This window comes from Monodon monoceros, unplaced genomic scaffold, assembly GCF_005190385.1.
Source record: "Monodon monoceros isolate NGI ecotype Baffin Bay Population unplaced genomic scaffold, NGI_Narwhal_1 Super_Scaffold_11, whole genome shotgun sequence".
NCBI classification, from domain to species: Eukaryota; Metazoa; Chordata; class Mammalia; order Artiodactyla; family Monodontidae; genus Monodon; species Monodon monoceros.
Window position 1 is genome coordinate 60014747 of NW_021703767.1, and position 20490 is coordinate 60035236.

General features: G+C 37.7%; 1 protein-coding gene across 1 annotated transcript in view; it reads left to right on the forward strand.

The window, feature by feature from the left end:
- The first annotated feature begins 459 nt into the window (after window positions 1-459).
- The window catches only part of GRAMD1C (GRAM domain containing 1C), an 83859-nt gene continuing 63828 nt past the window's right edge, over window positions 460-20490 (forward strand). The window contains exon 1 of the mRNA XM_029215429.1: window positions 460-492. Within this exon, the coding sequence (XP_029071262.1) occupies window positions 466-492 (27 nt within the window). The 5' untranslated portion in view covers window positions 460-465. The remainder of the gene's footprint in view (window positions 493-20490) is intronic.

A 20490-nucleotide genomic window follows, 5' to 3' on the forward strand; every position in this document is an offset into this window, starting at 1 on the left:
ATAGCCTCAAGTCCATTGCTTATTTGAAGGAACAGCCCTTGCCATGCAATTCACTTTTTCTGCACATTGGAGCAGGGTACGTATAAATGAGAAGCAGAGTGGAGGCTTTTTGAGGAGTGACTTGTGCCTAGAAGCCACTTCACGGTAGGCACATGAGTTTGAGGTTGGGAGGTAGGTAAGGACAGGGACTCATCCTGATTTCTAGCGAAGATAGGCCTGCCGGCTAACAAATTAACATTACATACTGGGGTGGGGGTGTGTGTGGAGGGGGCGAGTCGTGAATGGCCGCCAGAGGGCGCAAGACGCGCCGACGGGACCCAAGGTGGCCCTCGGAGGGCGGGCGGGAGGGACGCGCCGGGCCGGGAGCCCGGAGCGCGCGCCGGGGGGCCGCGGGGAGCGCGCCTGCAGCCCCCTCCCCGCGGCGGGGCGCGCGTGCGCGGTACCTCGGCGGCGGAGGGATCCGCGATGGAAGGCGCTCTGATGGTCCGCCAGGTAAGCGGCAGCGCGCTGGGATGAGTTCCCAAGCGGGGGATGCACCCGGCAGTTTTCTTCACGAAGGTAGTTTGAACCCTCTCAGATTATGAAAATTATTTCGTCTTTTTCCTTTTTTTGGTGCTCTTTAGAGTAATTTGGCAAGTTGTTACCGAGGAAACGGTTTCCTGTGCTTCCTGGGAACCTTTCCGTCTGCGCGGTGGTGGGAAGATCTGCCTGTTTGTGGGCGTGGAACGCTGGCATTTGGTCCCGAGATGTCCTAGTCCGGACGCCCCAGCCTAAGGCCCCACTGTCATGATTCCGACCTGGGATCACGTCGATCCAGTCTCACGCCATTCCCTTAACTTTCAGCTCTTGATAAAAGGGCTGAGAACTATAGATAGTTTAAATCACTGTGCAGTCAACTACGTTTTTGGTTTCAGCTAGTTTTGTTTACTACCTTATTTGATTAATGGAAGAACTTGCTGATTAATCTCTAGGGTGAAAGCCCACTTTTGTTGCAGGAGAACCTGCATTTCTGAACACTATCCTCATTGCTTTTACCTTGGTTGTGTGTGTGTATTTTACTTTTAGAGAGTTGCAGTCAGTGCAGTCCCTTTTAATCGAGAGCATTTTATAGTTTATAAAACGGCAGAGGCACTCAAATAATTGTTGGATGAACAAATAAATGAATGTGCTACGTCAGTTGATTCTCAAAACATTACTACGAAATAGGCCAGGTAGATATTTATGGACCGAAGCAGTCACTCATTCAGCTATGTCCCTGGCACTGCGTGTTTGGGGTAAATGGGGAGCAACACAGACGTGATCCCTGCTCTCAGTGAGCTTATTGTCTAGAGTAGAGAGCACTGTTACCCAGACTGTGGAGTGGAGAAAACAGATTTAGAGAGGTTGAGCGACTGCAAGTGACCGCGTAGCTAATACCTTAGAGAGCTAGGATTGTGCTGTGGCCACTCTGTAAAGCCAGAATGGACTCCTACCCAACATTTGATTTGGAGAGAGAAACAGACGATGCCACACACACACCGTGAAGAGGTTTATTACTTTTATTTAAAGGCTTATTACTTATATATGTACATAGTGAAGAGGGAAGAGCAGGGCAGTCTCTTCAAGAAGATCCAAAATGATTTGAAAGGGCAAGGGAAGGAGACTGGCTCTGGGCTTTTATTGTGGTTAGGGGGTGGGGTCAGGGGTTCCTGTGTGCCTACAGGGTCTTGCTTGGTTTGACTCTCCCACCCACACCAAAGGAAAGAGCACCCAGGCTTTTTTTTTTTTTTTTTTTTACCAACTTGCCCATTTGAGGGACAGAGAGGAAGAAGGAGGGGGTGAGGCCTAAAAGCTGTCAGCAGGCAAACTTAAAAAAATTGAATGAGACTGATTACAATTCACCGTTGGTGTCTGACTGATGACTGAAATGTACCATTTTTCATTGAGTTTAATTTTGAACTTGTTTAAGCCATCATGGCTGTGGTATGAGGGCTGCAACCTGAAGTCAGTAAGGAAAACGTAAGTTCCATGGAATGCCTTGTTCAAGAGCCCAATGATGTGTATTTTGAGAAATAAAATGAGTACCTTGGTCACTATTAGTAATGTCTGGAACTCTTAATGGGGATAAAGAGTGTCTTGGTGAGGCCTTTTATTGTGGCTTTAGTATATGTATAGACATGTGGACCATGATTTATATTTTGAGTATCTGAAAGCAAGAGAGTTCCAGAGTTCTTTACTCCAAATGGTACAACTCCTAGGCAATGGCCCAAGAGTCTGTGAAAATGTGCAGATGGAGCCGATTGTTGGCCAGAGCATTCAGTGTTAAGAAAACTGTGGGAAGTTCAGCCAGTTGTGCTGACCTCTGGGTCCTTTCCTTCATCAGGGACATCCTGGTTAAGGGATGAAAAGCAGTAGGTCTCCAGTGAGCATGTGTAGGGGTCGTGATGCTGTCTACTGAACAGCAAGTTTGTCCATCAGACTTAAGATGGGAGTTAGAAGTGTTGAACTCCTATTGCTTTCACTCAGTTGAATCCAAACTGGTCTCCAGGTATTCAAGGGGTTCGGGAGAGGGGTGACCTCTTCTAGCACCGTGACATCTGAATGAGAACAGGGGAGGGCCATGCCTGCCTGTAGGTGGGATATGCCAGAGGGCCCAGATTTGTTTCTGTCCTGCAGCAAGGAGACCTTGGTGGCTATGCTGAGCTTGCAAGGAGTTGCTTCCAGGACCCAAGGCATAATGGGCAACTGGGTATGGAGGGTCATAGGCTCAGGGCTTGTGAGAGCCTCTACTTCTAGGAGGGTCCAGTGTGCTGTCAGTCATTGCTGTTTAAATGGCATATTGTGTGGAGGTGAGGAGAGAGTTTCTTGCATCAGAAGCCAGTGGACAACTTATGGACACTGTGGGTGGTCCAGAGACTCCAGGAGTCATGAAAAGAGGCTGCTAAAGTCTCTACAGTGAAGGATTCTTTGTGTGTTTATACGTGTGTTTGTGTGTGTGGTTTTTTGTGTGTGGGGGGATAGGGGGAGGAAGTACCACTGTTGGGAGTGTCTGTTATATTATAATTTTGACAAATTTTAGAATCTTTTTTGGGAATCCACCTATTAAGGGTGGATTGACCTGCAAGTAACAGCATAAACAGGCTTAAGTAAAATTTGTAAATGAGTAATATATAACCTCCAGTATCCAAAAGGACCTAAAAGATGTTGGACTTTGTTTTTTCTAATTTATTTTATTCAAGTGTAGCTGAGTTAAAAAGTTGTGTTAATTTCTGCTGTACAGCAAAGTGATATATACATTCTTTTTCATATTCTTTTCCATTATGGTTTATCACAGGATATTGAATATATATTGTTCCTTGTTGGACTTGTTTTAATGTTGCCCCTTGACACTGTAAGGGGTGGAGTGGCCCTTGGTTTACCAAATAGTTTTCACGAATGTAAACAAGGTGGCAGGCCTTACACTATGTGTGGGGCAGTGACCCATCCTCTTTTCATGAGTATTTGTAGGTCCTGAATGGGTGTGTCAAAAGAATGTCCTCAGAGGAGGATGTAATCAATGTAACATCATACCTGTGCTCCTGGAGAGAATTGGATACAGTTACCTATAAAGGTTGTATGTGGTGGCAAGGCTTTTGAGATGCCATATGGGTAGCCAGGTAAAGGTATATCATGTCCCTCTGTAGCGGAAGGCAAACTGTGACTGAGAGGTCACTGAACAGAACATATTTGTCAAAATTATCCAGATATTTACCAGTTTCTGATTGGACGGTGTCAGTAATTTTAGTAGTATTGGGTAGAGGGGCCTTCATGGGTAGGACCATAGCATCAGGGATACAGTAATCAACTGTGAGGCACTATGCATTTTTCCATCTTTACCAGGCCACATTGGGCTGTTAAATGGAGAAGCAATAGGGATAATCACTCTTTCACTAATTAGGTCTTATATAATAAATCTCAATCTTTGAAGGCCCTGTTTTATTTTACATTGAGCTATGTTAGCTATTTTAACTAGGGGTTGAGGGGTGGTCCATAGGGTCCGACTTTTATAAAAGCGTTTTGTAAGCCCCAAAGACTTGATATAAATTTATTACTCATTGGGTCAGAGCATCCTTTGCCACTACAGGATATTTTAGGGCAATGTGTTCTATGACCAGGGAGAATTTAGGCAAGATAGTAGTTCTGGTAGTTAAGGTGAGACATCCCTATTTGTTGTCTATTTTATGTTGAGTAATTCCTCTAAGATTATAGAGGGTAACTTGTTTAAATTCAGTTCTTTAGTTCTTCAGGTATAACTGTAGTTTGAGCCCAATATTGATTAGAGCCATGAAGATTTGCCATTCAATGCATTTCAGCAAATGTTGAAGTTCATTCAAAACCTATGCTGTAAATCCCACTCCTGTGCATATATCTAGAGAAAAGATACATGCACCCCAATGTTCATAGCAGCACTATTTACAATAGCCAAGACATGGAAGCAATCTAAGTGTCCATCGACAGATGAATGGGTAAAGGAGATGTGGTACATATATATATATGCAATGGAATATTACTCAGCCATAAAAAAGAATGAAATAATGCCATTTGCAGTAACATGGATGGATCTAGAGATTATCATATTAAGTGAAGTAAGTCAAGGACAAAAATCATACGATGTCACTTATATGTAGAATCTTAAAAAAAATGATATAAATGAACTTATTTACAAAACAGTAAGAGACTCACAGACATAGAAAACAACCTTATGGTTACTAGAGGGGATGGTGTGGGGGGAGAGGTAAATTAGCAGGTTGGGATTAACATATGCACACTACTATATATAAAACAGATAAACAACAAGGACCTACTGATGTTGAATATCTTGTAATAACCTATAATGGAAAAGAATCTGAAAAAGAATATATATTTAGAACTGAATCACTTTGCTGTACACCTGAAACTGACACAACATTGTAAATTAACTATACTTCAATAAAAAGAATGGTTATATATATTTTAAAAACACTATGCTGTAGAGGTATGAAAGCCCATCTTTACCTTTTGTTGTATAAATTATTTTAATACGTTTTGGATTTCCAACTGTGTCAAATTGTGGACCTCTGTTTCAATTTTTGTTTTGTTTTGTTTTTGGTTGGTTTCTTCTCCCTGTATCCAGCCCTGTTTGTTTCTTTTTTTCTCTCTCTCTTTGATGGTTAGTGAATGTACTTCCTGTGGAGGGGGTCCTCTGTATCCTTTCATATTTGTAAATTTCTTCCTCCAGAGAACCTCAAATCAGTATCACCAGGGTTAGGGGCTTCCCCCATGGCAGTGGTTACTTCGTAGAGTTTAGGAAACTCAAGCAGAAGTTGTGTTTGAATTACCCCTTTACTGTGCCACGTGGGTGCTGTGGGAGCTTTTCCCTGTAACCCTGAGGATCAGCATTTTTGTTAAAAGAGGCATAGGTGGTGACTGCAGTAGCGGCAGCAGTGTTTAAGAGTCCTGGTGAGCTTTGCGGTCTTATGATGGATGCCGCTCCACCCCCGCCCCTTTTTTTTAAACTCCATAGTGACTGCTTTTTCGTGAGTGACCACCCCATGGGCCAATATCTTGCATAGGGTATAACCTTTCCCCTAAGCACTCTATATAGGTTGAGGCCAGTGCCTGGTTGAGACATCTGATTCATTTATTTTATTTCTTCATGTTTGTATAAATCAGAGTTAATTTACCAGTTTCCCTACCAATGGACAGTAAGGTTGTTTCCACTTTCTTAGTATTACAAACATTGTTAACTTCATGTACATTAAATTGCTGGGTCGTAGTACATGTATACCCATCTTAGACCCTACTAGGCATTGCAAATTATTCTCCGAAGAGAGAATGGTTAACTCCCGTTACTTTTTTTTGTTGTTGTTGTTTTTTTTTTTAATTGTTCCTCTAGCTGACTATGAACTCCTGGTTCACTCTAGTGCCAACTAAACTACCTAATAAATAGTAGTAGTTGGAAAATATATGTTGCATGTATAAACGTATGAACTATAGAGGCAAAAACATATTAATTACTCTTTTCTAAAAGTTTAAATATTGTCCTTTTTATATTAATTTGAGTATTTTGAACATTAACTGTTTTCTTTTTAAAATGGGGCATTTCTCAGTAAGTAGTTTAATTGTTTGATACTTGTTTCCAGGTAATAAATGAAAGGGATTCAAACTTTGCTGCTGAGTTACAGGAAGAGTTAGAGGAAAATCTTAGTCCAGTTGTGGATGAGAAAAATATAGTGTCAGCTACAAAACAGGGGCCAAATTTACGTAACTGGAGTGGTGACTGGACCACTATAGTGGTGACTGACTATATTTTCTTTCTTATATCTTCATTTTAATCTTAAATGCAAGATTTCTTTGTCTATAGCAATTCTTATTTATAATATTTTCTTATTAACTTCTAGACTTTAGATATTTTAAGTTTTAATCCAGAGTCCGAAAGACATTTCTGATTATGCTCTCCTTTGGCCACTAGAATGCAGTGTTGTGGCCACTGCATTGTGATGCAGTGATGGAGTAGAATTATCTGCTTCAGTTTCCCTGGGAGAAAACTACACCACAGAAATGGATTCCACTTACATTGTTGTGCCTTATATTGGCAAGAGACTAATATCATACAGAAACTGTATTTCTCAATGTTACTGAGAAACCAGCCACTTTACATAATTTTGATTTAAAGAATTCGTTCCTGTACCTAAAAGGAGGTTTAACAATGTTTGACCTGTAGTGTGTAATGATTATAGGATAGGTTTTAAAGGTAGGAGTTTCATATTCTTTTTGCCCTGTGTTCACCTGGTTGTATATCCTGGATATGCTTCAGGTTTCCCCACTGTAAAATGAGACTCCTGCTTGTTGATTAGGAGCACAGAGTCTTTGGTAAGGACAACATTTCTGTTACCATATGAATGCCAGCAGTTATTATTTTAAAGGGCTCATTCTAAATCTAGCAATTCCTATGAGAGTTATGAGCCATTTGATAGAATCTGGTGTAATGCAACTGTAAGTGAAATTTACATAAGATTCTAAGGCATATGTAGTTCCAATACTAATTCATTAGAAAGCTCGTCTCTTGAGGATTAGGTGTACTTGGTTAGCAGAATTTCTTATAATTTTAGACTAGATTAAGAAAAAACAATATTAACAGGTTATAAGGATCACTTTAAGCACCATTATTCCGTTCATAATTAGCAGCTCATTTATTGAATGCTATTGAAACTTAGCATAAATAACAGGTTCTTACTGCCCATTAAAAAATTTAACATCATATTTTTTTGGAATCATATCCTAAGGAAAATATTTAATTGCTAAGAAATATACTAAAATAGCTACATATCCTAAAAATCATGTCATCTATATTGATTATATTAATTTTGGTCACATTTTGAGGAAGTTTATGACTGCTGTAGTGTTTTCACCCTTCTGCACTGTGATTTTTACAGCTTATGTTATAGTTTGGAAAACCTTTATAGCTCCAAGTGTTATCTACAGGACTAGACTGTAGCAGTTCCTGTGGCAGACTTAAAACAACAAAAAAGGGTAAAGCAAGAAAAGGAAAAAGCAAAGGAATGAGAGGATTTAGAAATAGAAGGAGAGAGAAAAATAGAGGTATGTGTTCTAGAGCTTTGCTACTCTTTAAGTTTAGTATGTGGGGCTAGCAGACTTGGCATTACCTGATTAGAAATGCAGAATCCAGGGCCCAACCTCAGACCTACTGAATCAGAATCTTCATTTTCACAGGAATTCCAGGTGATTTGTATGCACATTCAAGTTTGAGAAGCACTGATTTCGAGTGTCGAATGTTCACTTTGGCTCAGTTTAAGTTTCTATGATGATTGCAAACACTTTATTTTGAGGACTTTTTATATGAATTCACATGGAATAGATTTAGAGACAAATACAACATCTCAGAAGTTTTACTGACTTTTCCAGAGGTCACTTATCCAGAAACTAGAACTATCAGAACTTAGAAGCAAACAAAACCAAAAAAGAACCTGAAGAGCTAAATCAGAGTTCATGCGGATGGATCCTGTAAAAGGAGAATCCCTAAGCCTTCATTTGGAATTTCTTTAATGTATTTTTTGACGTGTTTTTTATAAGCCTAAATAAGTAGGTTCCCATTGTGTAATTGAATAGATTATTGGAGATGGGAATTATTTGGTGATGACATATGGACAGTAGCAAGAAGTGATAGCAGAAGCTCAAAAAGTGTAGGAACTTGGGCCTCTCAATGTGGAGGCCAAAGGTCTATGCAGATCATTGACTCTAATACAGTACTGTAGCTGGCAAAAATGGTTAAGAAGTCTGGAAAATAAATAATGCATTTTTTTCCCTCTGCCATTTTAAATCCATATGCTTCTACCACTCTACTCCACCATGTTGCCATTTTCATGTTCTCCCGGCAATAAAGTAGGAATTGAATGAATACAGTAAGATGGCAGAGTTCACCGACAGATCCAAAAGTAACAGAATGAAGACCAATAGCATAACAGGAAAATATTCATGAGGCACATGACTGGGTAGTTAAGCAAAGAATTAGTAGAGTGTCAGAGCCGTTTCACTGGAACACCCAAGGAACTTAGTTTTGCGCCTTTTCACTTTGGGAAAGTTTGTACCAAAAAAGATTGAGCACTTGTAAACTTTTGGTATTTAAAGTGTTAAGCCCCAGGGATCTGAAAACTTCACTTATGTGGAATATCTCGTATATTCTGGCCCGGCTAACTCTATTGATCTAACTGTAATGAATTTAGAGGCCAGCATGATATAATTGAACAAATTGGAGATCAGGAACAAAACATCTGGGATAGAGTACGTGCTCTGCCCCTGGTGATTTCACTGTGTAGTTCCCTTGAGTATGTTGTTTAACCTCTTTGGCCTCAGGTGGCTCACTTGTAAAATTCGAGATTGGGCCATAGTATTGCAGCACCAGTGTGTCTTGAATCAAGACAAAAGAGGTTTATGGCTAGCAAGTGCTCATAATTTACAGTCCTGAAAGCTTTGTGTCAGTCATAAGACAGTATGTTACATGGGGAACACCTTCCCTTAACATTGTCCCAGTTGTAAAAAGGTTGAAAAGTTCTAGATAAGAGGACATAATATTTGTACTACTGGAAAATTATTTTGATGCTTTTCCGCAAATAAAAAAAAATTGTGAAAACTTAAGAGGATACAAGAAAGTGAACCAAAGTTTAAGGTTTTTTTCCCCCCCCTGAAGTTGATTTCTTTTAGACCCTATCCATTTAATCTTGTGCTACTTAATAGAGTGGCTAGTGTCTTTCTGACAGTAGGACTTTAATTTAAATGAATATGATTAAATCACCGTAGCAACTGATACTGAGATCAAAAGCTACAGATTTTCAATTTCCATCTTATAATATAAACATAGGAATCTTGTTACATTTGTTTTATTTTTTTATTTTAAAATGAAAATATTTAACCCTAATATGTGGGAGATGAGTTTTGTCATTAACTTTTAAATCCTAATGTAACAATAAAAATGATGTGAAATGAAGAAATGAAATTTAAAATGAAGTTAATAGCAAATAACTATTTATGCTTTGCCCTTTATCGGTTAGCAAAAATACATAGCAGAAGAAAAAAACCCAAAATCATAAACTTTTTTTTTTTTTCCTGACTAAATAATGGCATAGTCCCGGTGGATTAGGTCCCAGAGGAAGAGCATACAGAGATCTGCAGCAGATGCATTTATTTAGTGTTAACTTCTCTTAGTGATGTAGAACTGGCAACTATTGGGAGTAGAAAAAAGCCTTTGAGATTTTCTGTTACGTATGTTTAGAAGATGACATCCTTTACTGGATTTTTAAAAATTTTTATTGGCGTATAGGTGATTTACAATGTTGTGTTAGTTTCAGGCATACAGCAAAGTGAATCAGTTTTATATATATATATATATATATATATATATATATATATATATATATCTCCACTCTTTTTGTTTTTTTAGATTCTTTTCCATATAGGCCATTCCTGAGTATTGAATAGAGTTCCTTGTTTTTAGATTCTTTTCCATATAGGCCATTACTGAGTATTGAATAGAGTTCCTTGTGCTATACAGCAGGTTCTTATTAGTTATCTATTTTATGTATAGCAGTGTGTACAGGTCAATCCCAATCTCCCAGTTTATCCCTCCCCACCCCTTATCCCCTGGTAACCATAAGTTTGTTTTCTACATCCGTGACTCTACTTCTGTTTTGTAAATAAGTTCATTTGTACCCTTTTTTTTTTAGATTTCACATATAAGCATGTGATATTTGTTTTTCTGTGTCTGACTTCACTAAGTATGAAAATCTCTAGGTCCATCCATGTTGCTGCAATACTGTATTTTTTAAATAGAAGCATTAGTGCTTTGAGTAAGGTACTTAATAAAGTTCCCATTTAAAAATATTTGTCACTTGTATATATTTATTCCTTAATAGCTGATTAGTTGATGTTTGCATTTTAAAAGTGGAAGGATTTATAAAGTTTTCTGAATTGTGTAAGTAAAATTAAAACTAAATTTGTTAAGAGGTCCTTGATGTGTTTTTCTTTAAATAATTGTGTATTTGGAAATCTTGACAAATATAGAGTAAAGAAGATATGTGATATCCGATCCCTCAGTTCTTTGATTTAGTAAGGGAAATAGGAAAAAGAAAAGGTGGAGTAAGAGAATTTTAAAAGAGATTAGAAAATTTGTTGCTTTTTTTGCTCTAAAACATTTTAAGAGCAAAACAAGTCTAGATTTTTAAATATTATCTACATATGTACAGATAATAAGTAGTATACCTATGTTTTAATAAAAAATATTATGTTTGGGGCTTCCCTGGTGGCGCAGTGGTTGAGAGTCCGCCTGCCGATGCAGGGGACACGGGTTCATGCCCCGGTCCGGGAAGATCCCACATGCCGCGGAGCGGCTGGGACCGTGAGCCGTGGCCGCCGAGCCTGCGCGTCCGGAGCCTGTGCTCCGCAATGGGAGAGGCCACAACAATGAGAGGCCCGCGTACTGCAAAAAAAAAAAAAAAAAAAAAAAAATTATGTTTGAAGTTTTCTAGATAATAATCTAGTTTTTCTAATTGTACAAGAAATCAGAAGTCTTGATTGTGTGCTTTGTCATTCACGTATTGCATGGGCATATTATTGTTATTCACAGGTAAGCTTTTCCACTTGTAACTGGGGGATGAACCAGATTTATAGGTACATCATGACAATTAATTAATGTTGCACTGTAAATTTTTTTAAAAAGCCCACGAGGATTAATTAGTATGTTTGTAACAAACTTTGGCAACTAAGAGGCTTCCTGTAATATGCTGTCCTCCACAACATATCTTGGATTTTTTTCAAGCTAAGAATGATATTTTGTAATTTCACTTTGGAAACTGATAAAAAGAGTAAACTCGTTTTCCAATTTCTGTTGGCTTAAAAAACATATTTTATGCAATTAAAAATTTCAATTTAAAAAAAAATTTCAATTATAGATAGATATTGTTTGAAAAACCTAGATCTCTTTTTAACACTTTTAGATTTAATTATAAAGGGGTAGGAACTAACATTTCTAGCAATATGGAGAGAGGACTGTCTAACTTAAAAGCTCTTTTGCTACCAAGTACCTAGAAATTCTGGGTGAAATGTTACAAACATCTTTTTAATAAAATGCTTTTATGGGCTCTCAAGACAGCAAGGGAAGTAACTAAGGGCTAAAGGAGAAGAGGGAACTGATTGCCAGAGTTGTAAGCATGAGAATTAATGCTGAGGCAGCCCTGAGGAGTTTATTAGTCTCAGTAACCAAAGGTTTAATGGCCACCCCGGGATAGGGGATGATGCCTTGCATTTGTAAGAATTGGAACTGAGAACTGTTTACAAAGCTATGACTCTTGAAGAGTTTTACCCTTTGTGAAAGGGCAGGTTGAAGACAAGGAAGTTTATCTGTCTCAACTTGGGCTTGGGGTGGTGGGGGAAACTGGGACTAACTGTTCGTCTCCCATGAAGTTTTGGGACTTGCATTTAATACTGTATGAGTGAGCAGAAGGAGATTCAATAAATAGCATGTTAGTCCCTCTAAAACTTCCTGTGGATCTACCAGAGTGAGCTTCTATTACCCTAGTCACACTTGGCTCAATCATTAAGTTATTTTAATTGCATTGTTTCTCTGGTCAAGATGTTACTAAGTAGTAAAATGGCCTAATGGTGGGCAGTACAAATAAGGGTACGGGGTATTGACATCTGAATCAGCATTAAAAGCACTTTAAACATTTGCCCCTCTTACATAGAATTAACACCTTTATTCTATCCCTACCAACCTTTCCTTCTTTTACTCTTTTGTTTTCACTTGTAGTTTGAGATAATTTTACATTCACATATAGTTGTAAGAATAATACAGATACTCTGTACCCTTTAAACAGTTTTGCCTAATGGTAACATCCTGCAAAACTGTAGTACAATATCACGGTTAGCATATTGATATTGATAAGGTCAAGATATGGAACATTTCTTTCACCACAAGAATCCTTTTTATAGGCACAACCCTTTTATAGACACAGCCACTTTATTTCTGCCCCTTGCCCCTACTTAACCCTTGGCAACCACTAACCTATTTGCCAGGTTAGTGGAAAACATTTTCCATTTTGATAATTGTTTCATTTCAAGAATATTATATAAAAGGAATAATACAGTTATGTAACATTCTATATTGGCTCTTTTCACTCATATTCCCCTGGAGATCCATCCCTTTTGTTTTATGTACCAATAGTTTATTCCTCTTTAATGCTGAGTGGTATTCCATGGTATGGATGAATCACAGTTTAACCATTCTTCCATTGAAAGAACATCTGGGCTGTTTTCCAGTTTTTGACCATGATGAATAAAGCTGCTATAAACATCCACACACAGGTGTTTGTGTGAACGTAAGTTTTCCTCTGGGATAAATGCCCAGGAGTGCAATTGTTGGGTCATCTGATCGTTGCATATTTAGTTTTTAAGAAGCTGCCAAACTTTTCCAGACTTGCTGTACTATTTTACATTTCCACTAGCAAGTGTGAGTGATACAGTTTCTCTGCATTCTTGCCTCCTTGTGGACAGTTTTTATCGTGAAAAGGGCCCTTACATATAAATTTAAATTTTAGAATATAGCCATACCTTGTTTTATTGCACTTCACAGATACTGCATACTTTACAAATTGAAGGTTTGTAGCTTGTGTTGAGCAAGTCTATCAGTACCATTTTTCCAACATTTGCTCACTTTGTGTCTCTGTGTCACATTTTGATAATTCTTGCATACTTCAAACTTTTTTTATTGTTATATTTGTTATGGTGATCTGTGATCAATGATCTTTGATGTTAGTATTGTAATTGTTTGGGGATGTTTTATGTCAGAACATAAAACGTTTACCTTGATCAGTAAATGTTTTTTATGTTCTGACTGCTCCACTGACCTGCCATTCCCCTGTCTCTCTTCCTCTCTGTGGACCTCCCTATTCCCTGAGACACAATAGTATTGAGATTAGGCCATTTAATAACCCTGCAAGTGTTCAAGTGAAAGGAAGAGTCATACATCTCTCACTTTAAATCAAAAGCTAGAAGTGATTAAGCTTAGTGAAGAAAGCATGTCGAAAGCCGAGATAGGCTGAAAGCTAGGTCTTTTGCGTCAGTTAGCCATGTTTCGAATGCAAAGGAAAAGTTCTTGAAGGAAACTAAAAGTGCTACTTCAGTGAACAGGAATGATAAGAAAACAAAATAGCCTTATTGCTGATACGGTGAAAGTTTTAGTGGTCTGCATAGAAGATCAAACCAGCCACGACAGTCGCTTAAGCCAAAGCCTACTCCCGACAAGGTCCTAACTCTCTTCAGTTCTGCAAAGACTGAGAGAGGTAAGGGAGCTGCAGAAGAAAAGTTTGAAGCTGGCAGATGCTGTTTCATGAGGTTTAAGGAAGGAAGCCATCTCCATAACATCAAAGTCCAAGGTAAAACTGCAGTAAAATTATCCAAAATATCTCGCTAAGATAATTAACAAAGGTGGCTACACTAAGCAATAGATTTTCAATGTAAACAAAAGAACCTAATATTGGAAGAAGATGCCATCTAGGACATTTATAGCTGGGGAGGAGAAGTCAATGCTTGCCTTCCGAGCTTCAGAGAACAGGCTGACTCTCTTGTTAGGGTCCAATGCTGCTGGTGACTTAAGTTGAGGCCAGGGCTCATTTACCATTCTGAAAATCCTAGGGCCCTTAAGAATTATGCCAAATCTACTCTGTGCACAGCAAGGTCCGGATGACAGTACATCTGCTAACAATATTGTTTACTATTTTAAGCCCACCGTCGAGACCTGCTGCTGAAAAAAAAGATTTCTTCAAAATATTACCGCTCATTGACAATGCATCTGGTCACCCAGGAGCTCTGATGGAGATATACAAGGAGATTAATGTTGTTTTCATGCCTGCTAACACAACATTCATGATAGATGTTCTTTATCAAGTTGAGGATGTTTCCTGTATTCCTGTTTTTCTGAGTTTTTAAGATCACAAATGGGACTTCCCTGGTGGCGCAGTGGTTAAGAATCTGCCTGCCAATGCAGGGAACATGGGTTCAAGCCCTGGTCCGGGAAGATCCCACATTCCACGGAACAACTACGCCCGCGAGCCACAACTGCTGAAGCCCGTGCACCTAGAGGCCGTGCTCCGCAGCAAAGAGAAGCCACTGCAGTGAGAAGCCCACGCACCACAACAGAGAGTAGCCCCTGCTTGCTGCAACTAGAGAAAGCCCGCGTGCAGCAACAAAGACCCAACACAGCCATAAACAAACAAATTAATTAATAAAATCACAAATGGACATTGACTTTTGTAAAATTTTATTTCTGTTTCAAATGATGTGGTAATGTGATTTTTCTTTTTCAACATGTTAGTATGGTGGATTACGTTGGTCGATTTGTGAATGTTGAACCTGCCTTAGATTCCTGGAATAAACTACAGTTGGTCATGTTGTATAATTTTCATATATTGCTTTATTGCAGTTGCTAGTATATTGTTGGGAATTTTGCATCTATATTTATGAGGGATATTGTTCTGTAATTTTCTTTTTTTTTTGTACTGTCTTTATCTTGTTTTGGTATCAGGGTAATACTACCTTAATATAATGAGTAGGGAAGTGCTCCCTCCTCTTCTGTTTTTTAGAAGAGGCTGTATAGACTTAGAGTTAATTTTTTTTAAGTTTTATAAAATTCTCCACGGAAGCCATCTGGGCCTGGAGATTTCTTCCTTGGGAGATTTTAAATTATAAATTCAATTTCATTAATGGTTGTAAATCTATTCAAATTATTTCATATTGAGTGAGTTGTGATAGTTTGTGTCTATTCATCTAAGTTGTCATATTTATATGTGTAGAGCTGTTTATAGTATTGCCTTATTTCCTTTTGATGTCTTTGGAGTCTGTAGTGCTATATACCTTGTTTTATTCCTCATATTGGTAATTCATATCTTCTTGCTCAAGGTTTTTTTTCCTTTGTCAGTCTTGCTAGAGGTTTGCCAGTTTCATTGATTATTTTAAAAGAATCATCTCTTTTTTCATCGATACTCTATTGTTTTTGTTTTTCTGTTTCATTGATTTCTCTTACCTTTATTATATATATATATATATATTTTTTTTTTTTTGCTCATGTTGGGTTTATTTTGCTCTCCCTCTTCTAAGCTTTTGAGTTGGACACTGAGATTATTAGACTTTTCCCCTTTCCTAATGTGTGCATTTAGTGCTATAAATTTGTTTCTCAGCTTCAATTGTGTCCCACAGATGTTGATATATTGTATTTTTATTTTCATTCAGTTCAGTATATTTTTTATTTCCCCTGAGACTTCCTCTTTGGCCCATGGATTATTTAGATGTGCATTGTTTAGTGTCCAAGTGTTTGGGGATTTTTGTGCTATCTTCCTGTTACTGATTTCTAGATTGATTTCATTATGGTCAGAAAACACACTCCGTATGGTTTCACTTCTCTTACTTTGTTGAGATATGGCTGAACATATAGTCTGTCTTGGTTTTTGTTCCAATACACTTGATATTATCAGTCTTTAAAGTTTTGCTAACTTTATACATTTGAAATAATACCTGAGAGAATGTAGATGAACTAGACAAATTCCTAGAAAAACACTAACTACTGAAACTCACTCAAGAAGAAATAGAAAATCTCAAAAGACCTATAACAAGGAAAGAGATTGAATTACTAAGAAAACCAAACCAAACCAAAGCAAGAAAACTTCACAGAGTAAAGCTCAGTAGCAGATGGCTTCACTGGCAGATTCTACCACATTGTTTAAAGGAGAATTAACACAAATCCTTCAAAATCCCTTCCCTAAAAAAAAAAAAAAAAAAAAAAAAAAAGGAACACTTCCTAAATCATTCACTGAGGCTAGTGTTACCCTGATTCTAAAACCAAAATTAATTGAAAATCTATACATTGCAGTGAACGACTTGAAAATGAAATTTAAAAAAGAATTCCATTTACAATAGCATCAAAAGAATAAAATACTTAGGAATAAATTTAACAAAAGAAGTGTAAGACAGGAACATTGAAACTATGAAGTCTCATGAAAGAAATTTTAAATTCTATAAATAAATGAAAGGATATTTTTTGTTCATGGGTTGGAAGATTTAACATTGTTGAGATGGCAGTACTCCCTAAAGTGATCTACAAATTCAGTGCCATCCCTATCAAGATCCCAACTGATTTTTTTTTTTGGGTGGGGGGTGGAAATTTACAAGCTGAATCGAAGTTCAATTGGAAATGCAAGGGCCAAGAATATCCAAGACAATCTTGAAAAAGAGTGAAGTTGGAAAATATAAACATCCTAATTTCAAAACTTACTACAAAGCTACAGTAATCAAGACAACATGGCCCTGATATAAGGCTAGACACATAGATTAATAGAATAGAATAGAGTCTAGAAATAAACTCTCACATTTATGGTCAGTTGATTTTTGACAAGGGTGCCAAAACAATTCATTGAGGGAAATAGTCTTTTCAACAGATCGTTCTGGGACAATTAGATATCCACATACAAAGGAATGAATTTGGACCCCCTATTTCATACTGAATACAAAATTAATTCAAAATGGATCATAGACCTAAATGTAAGAATTAAAATTGTAAAACTTTAAGAAGAAAACATAGGTGTAAATCTTCATGACCTTTGGATTAGGCAATAATTTCTTAGATATGATACAAAGCTCAAGGGGCAAAAAAAAAAAAAATAGATAAGTTAGACTTCATCAAAGTTATAAACTTTTGTGATTCAAGGAGTCCATTAAGAAAATGAAAAGACAACTCACAGAATTTGAGAATATATTTGCAGATCAAATATCTGATAAGGGACTTATACTGGAATATATAAAGAACTCATAGCTGAATAATAAAAACACAAATAACCCAATTAAAATGTGAATAGACATTTCTCCAAAGATATGCAAATTGTGAATAAGCACAGGAAAAGATGTTCAACATCAATCATCATTATCTAAACATAAATCAAAACTACAATCGGATACCGTTTCACACCCTCTAGGATGACTGTAATGAAAAAGACAGACATTAGGTGTTGGTGAGTATGTGGAGAAATAGGAACCCTTGTGCATTGCTTGTGGGAATGTGAAATGGTGCAGCCAATTTGCAAAATAGTTTGGCAGTTCCTCAAAATGTTAAACATAGAGTTACCATGTAAGCCAGCAATTCGACTCTTGGGTATGTACCCAAGAGAACTGAAACATTCACACAAAAATTTGTACATCCATGTTCATAGTGGCAGTATTCATAATAGCTAAAAAATGGAAACAACACTAATGTCCATCAACTGATGAATGCATAGATAAAATGTGGTATAATATATTCATAAAGTGGAATAATATCCATAAGCTGAAATGTTGTAATGTTTCATGCTACAATATGGATGAACCTTGAATACATTATGCTAAGTGATAGAAGACAGACACAAAGACCACAATATCGCATGGTTCCATTTATATGAAATTCCCAGAATAAGCAAATCTATAGAGACAGAAAGTAAATTAGTGGTTGATAGGGCCTGGGTGGAGGGGCAAGTGGGGAATGACTGCTAATTGGTATAGGGTTTCTTTTGGGAATGATAAAAGTTTTTGGAATTAGATAATGGTGATAGTGGCACAGCTTTGTGACTATACCAAAACACACTGAACTGTATATTGTAAAAGGGTGAATTTTATGGTATGTGAATTATATTTCCATTTTCAAAGTTGAGTGCCTTGTTGGCATGGAACTCTAAATGACTATTTTCTTCTTCATTGAATGGGTAGAAATTGGCTCTCTGAAGAGATTCATTGCCTCTCTAGTAATACGGTAATTCTTGATTTAGCCCATTCAGTAATCTTAAATAATCATTCATTCTGTTCCTCAGGATTTTTGTTTCATTTCCTTCTGGGCCCATGATAGATATTTGTTTCTCCATGTGCCTGAATTAAGTGTAGCCATGTGACTATTTTTTTTGTCAATGAAATGTGAACAAAATGATGTGTGTCATTTCTAGGGGGCAGCCGTTAGAGTTAGTACACTCTTTGCCAACTTCCTGTCCCTGGATGGTGGAGCCTTTATTAGCGTATGTCCCTCTGTTAGGACAGTGTGGAGCTAAGCCTTTTGCCAACCCACAACTGTTCATTTGTGTTTAAATGGGAAATAAACCATTGTTCTTGTAAGCACTGAGATTTGGGAGTTGCTGCTTACTACCGTACAATGTAGTCTTTTATGACTGATGTACCAAGTTAATTTACTCTTAACTTTTACACTTTCTCTTATTCCAGTCTGCTATCAAAACTGCTTTAAAAATCTGCTTATGAGGTTACGGAGTGCGCCATAGATACTAATCAGTGAGACTCTCCAGATCGTTTTTGACTAGCTGCTGCCAGCCATTAGGAGTTTTGGACTGCAAGATGCTAGTTTATTGAATTTTACTGCATTGACATGTATAAATATGCACCAAAAGCGTTGGAATTACTTAGAATGAGAAGATTGTTATATTTTGAAAATTATTTTAGAGAAAGAAGAAATTGGGACCTTCGAGGACGGATACTTTAAATATATATATATATATTTATATAGACTTCACACACACAAATATATATATATTTGACACACTGCGTGGCTTGTGGGATCTTTGTTCCCCGACCAGGGATGGAACCCAGGGCCCTGGCAGGGAGAGTGCCGAGTCTTAACCACTCTGATTGCCGTGGCTAGGACTTCCAAAACTATGTTGAATAATAGTGGCGAGAGTGGACATCCTTGTCTTGTTCCTGATCTTAGAGGAAATGCTTTCAGTTTTTCACCATTGAGAATGATGTTTGCTGTGGGTTTGTCGTATATGGCCTTCGTTATGTTGAGGTAGGTTCCCTCTATGCCCACTTTCTGAAGAGTTTTTATCATAAATGGGTGTTGAATTTTGTCAAAAGCTTTTTCTGCATCTATTGAGATGATCATATGGTTTTTATTCTTCAGTTTGTTAATATGGTGTATCACATTGATTGATTCACGTACATTGAAGAATCCTTGCAAACCTGGGATAAACCTCACTTGATCATGATGTGTGATCCTTTTAATGTGTTCTTGGATTCTGTTTGCTAGTATTTTGTTGAGGATTTTTGCATCTCTGTTCATCAGTGATATTGGTCTGTGATTTGCTTTTTTTGTAGTATCTTTGTCTGGTTTTGGTATCAGGGTGATTGTGGCCTCATAGAATGAGTTAGGGAGTGTTCCTTCCTCTGCAATTTTTTGGAAGAGTTTGAGAAGGATGGGTGTTAGCTCTTCTCTAAATGTTTGATATAATTCACCTGTGAAGCCATCTGGTCCTGGGCTTTCATTTGTTGGAAGATTTTTAATCACAGTTTCAATTTCATTACTTGTGATTGGTCTGCTCATATATTCTGTTTCTTCCTGGTTCAGTCTTGGAAGGTTATACCTTTCTAAGAATTTGTCCATTTCTTCCAGGTTGTCCATTTTATTGGCATAGAGTTGCTTGTAGTAGTCTCTTAGGATGCTTTGTATTTCTGCGGTGTCCGTTGTAACTTCTCCTTTTTCATTTCTAATGTTATTGATTTGAGTCCTCTTCCTCTTTTTCTTCTCATTAGTTCTTTGAAAATATTTTAAATAACTGCTTTGATGTCTTTGCTAGATGCAGTATCTGGGAACCATGAAAGACTCTATTGCCTGCTTATCTCTTTTCTTATTATGAGTCACATTTTCCTATTTCTTTTCATATTTCATAAGTTTTTTGAAAATTGGACAACATAGGGACTTCCCTGGTGGTGCAGTGGTTAAGAATCGCCTGCCGATGCAGGGGACACGGTTCAACCCCTGGTCTGTGAAGATCCCACATGCCGCAGAGCAACTAAGCCTGTGTGCCACAACTACTGAGCCTGCGCTCTAGGGCCCGCGAGCCACAACTACTGAAGCCCACGCGCCTAGAGCCCATGCTCCACACCAAGAGAAGCCACTGCAATGAG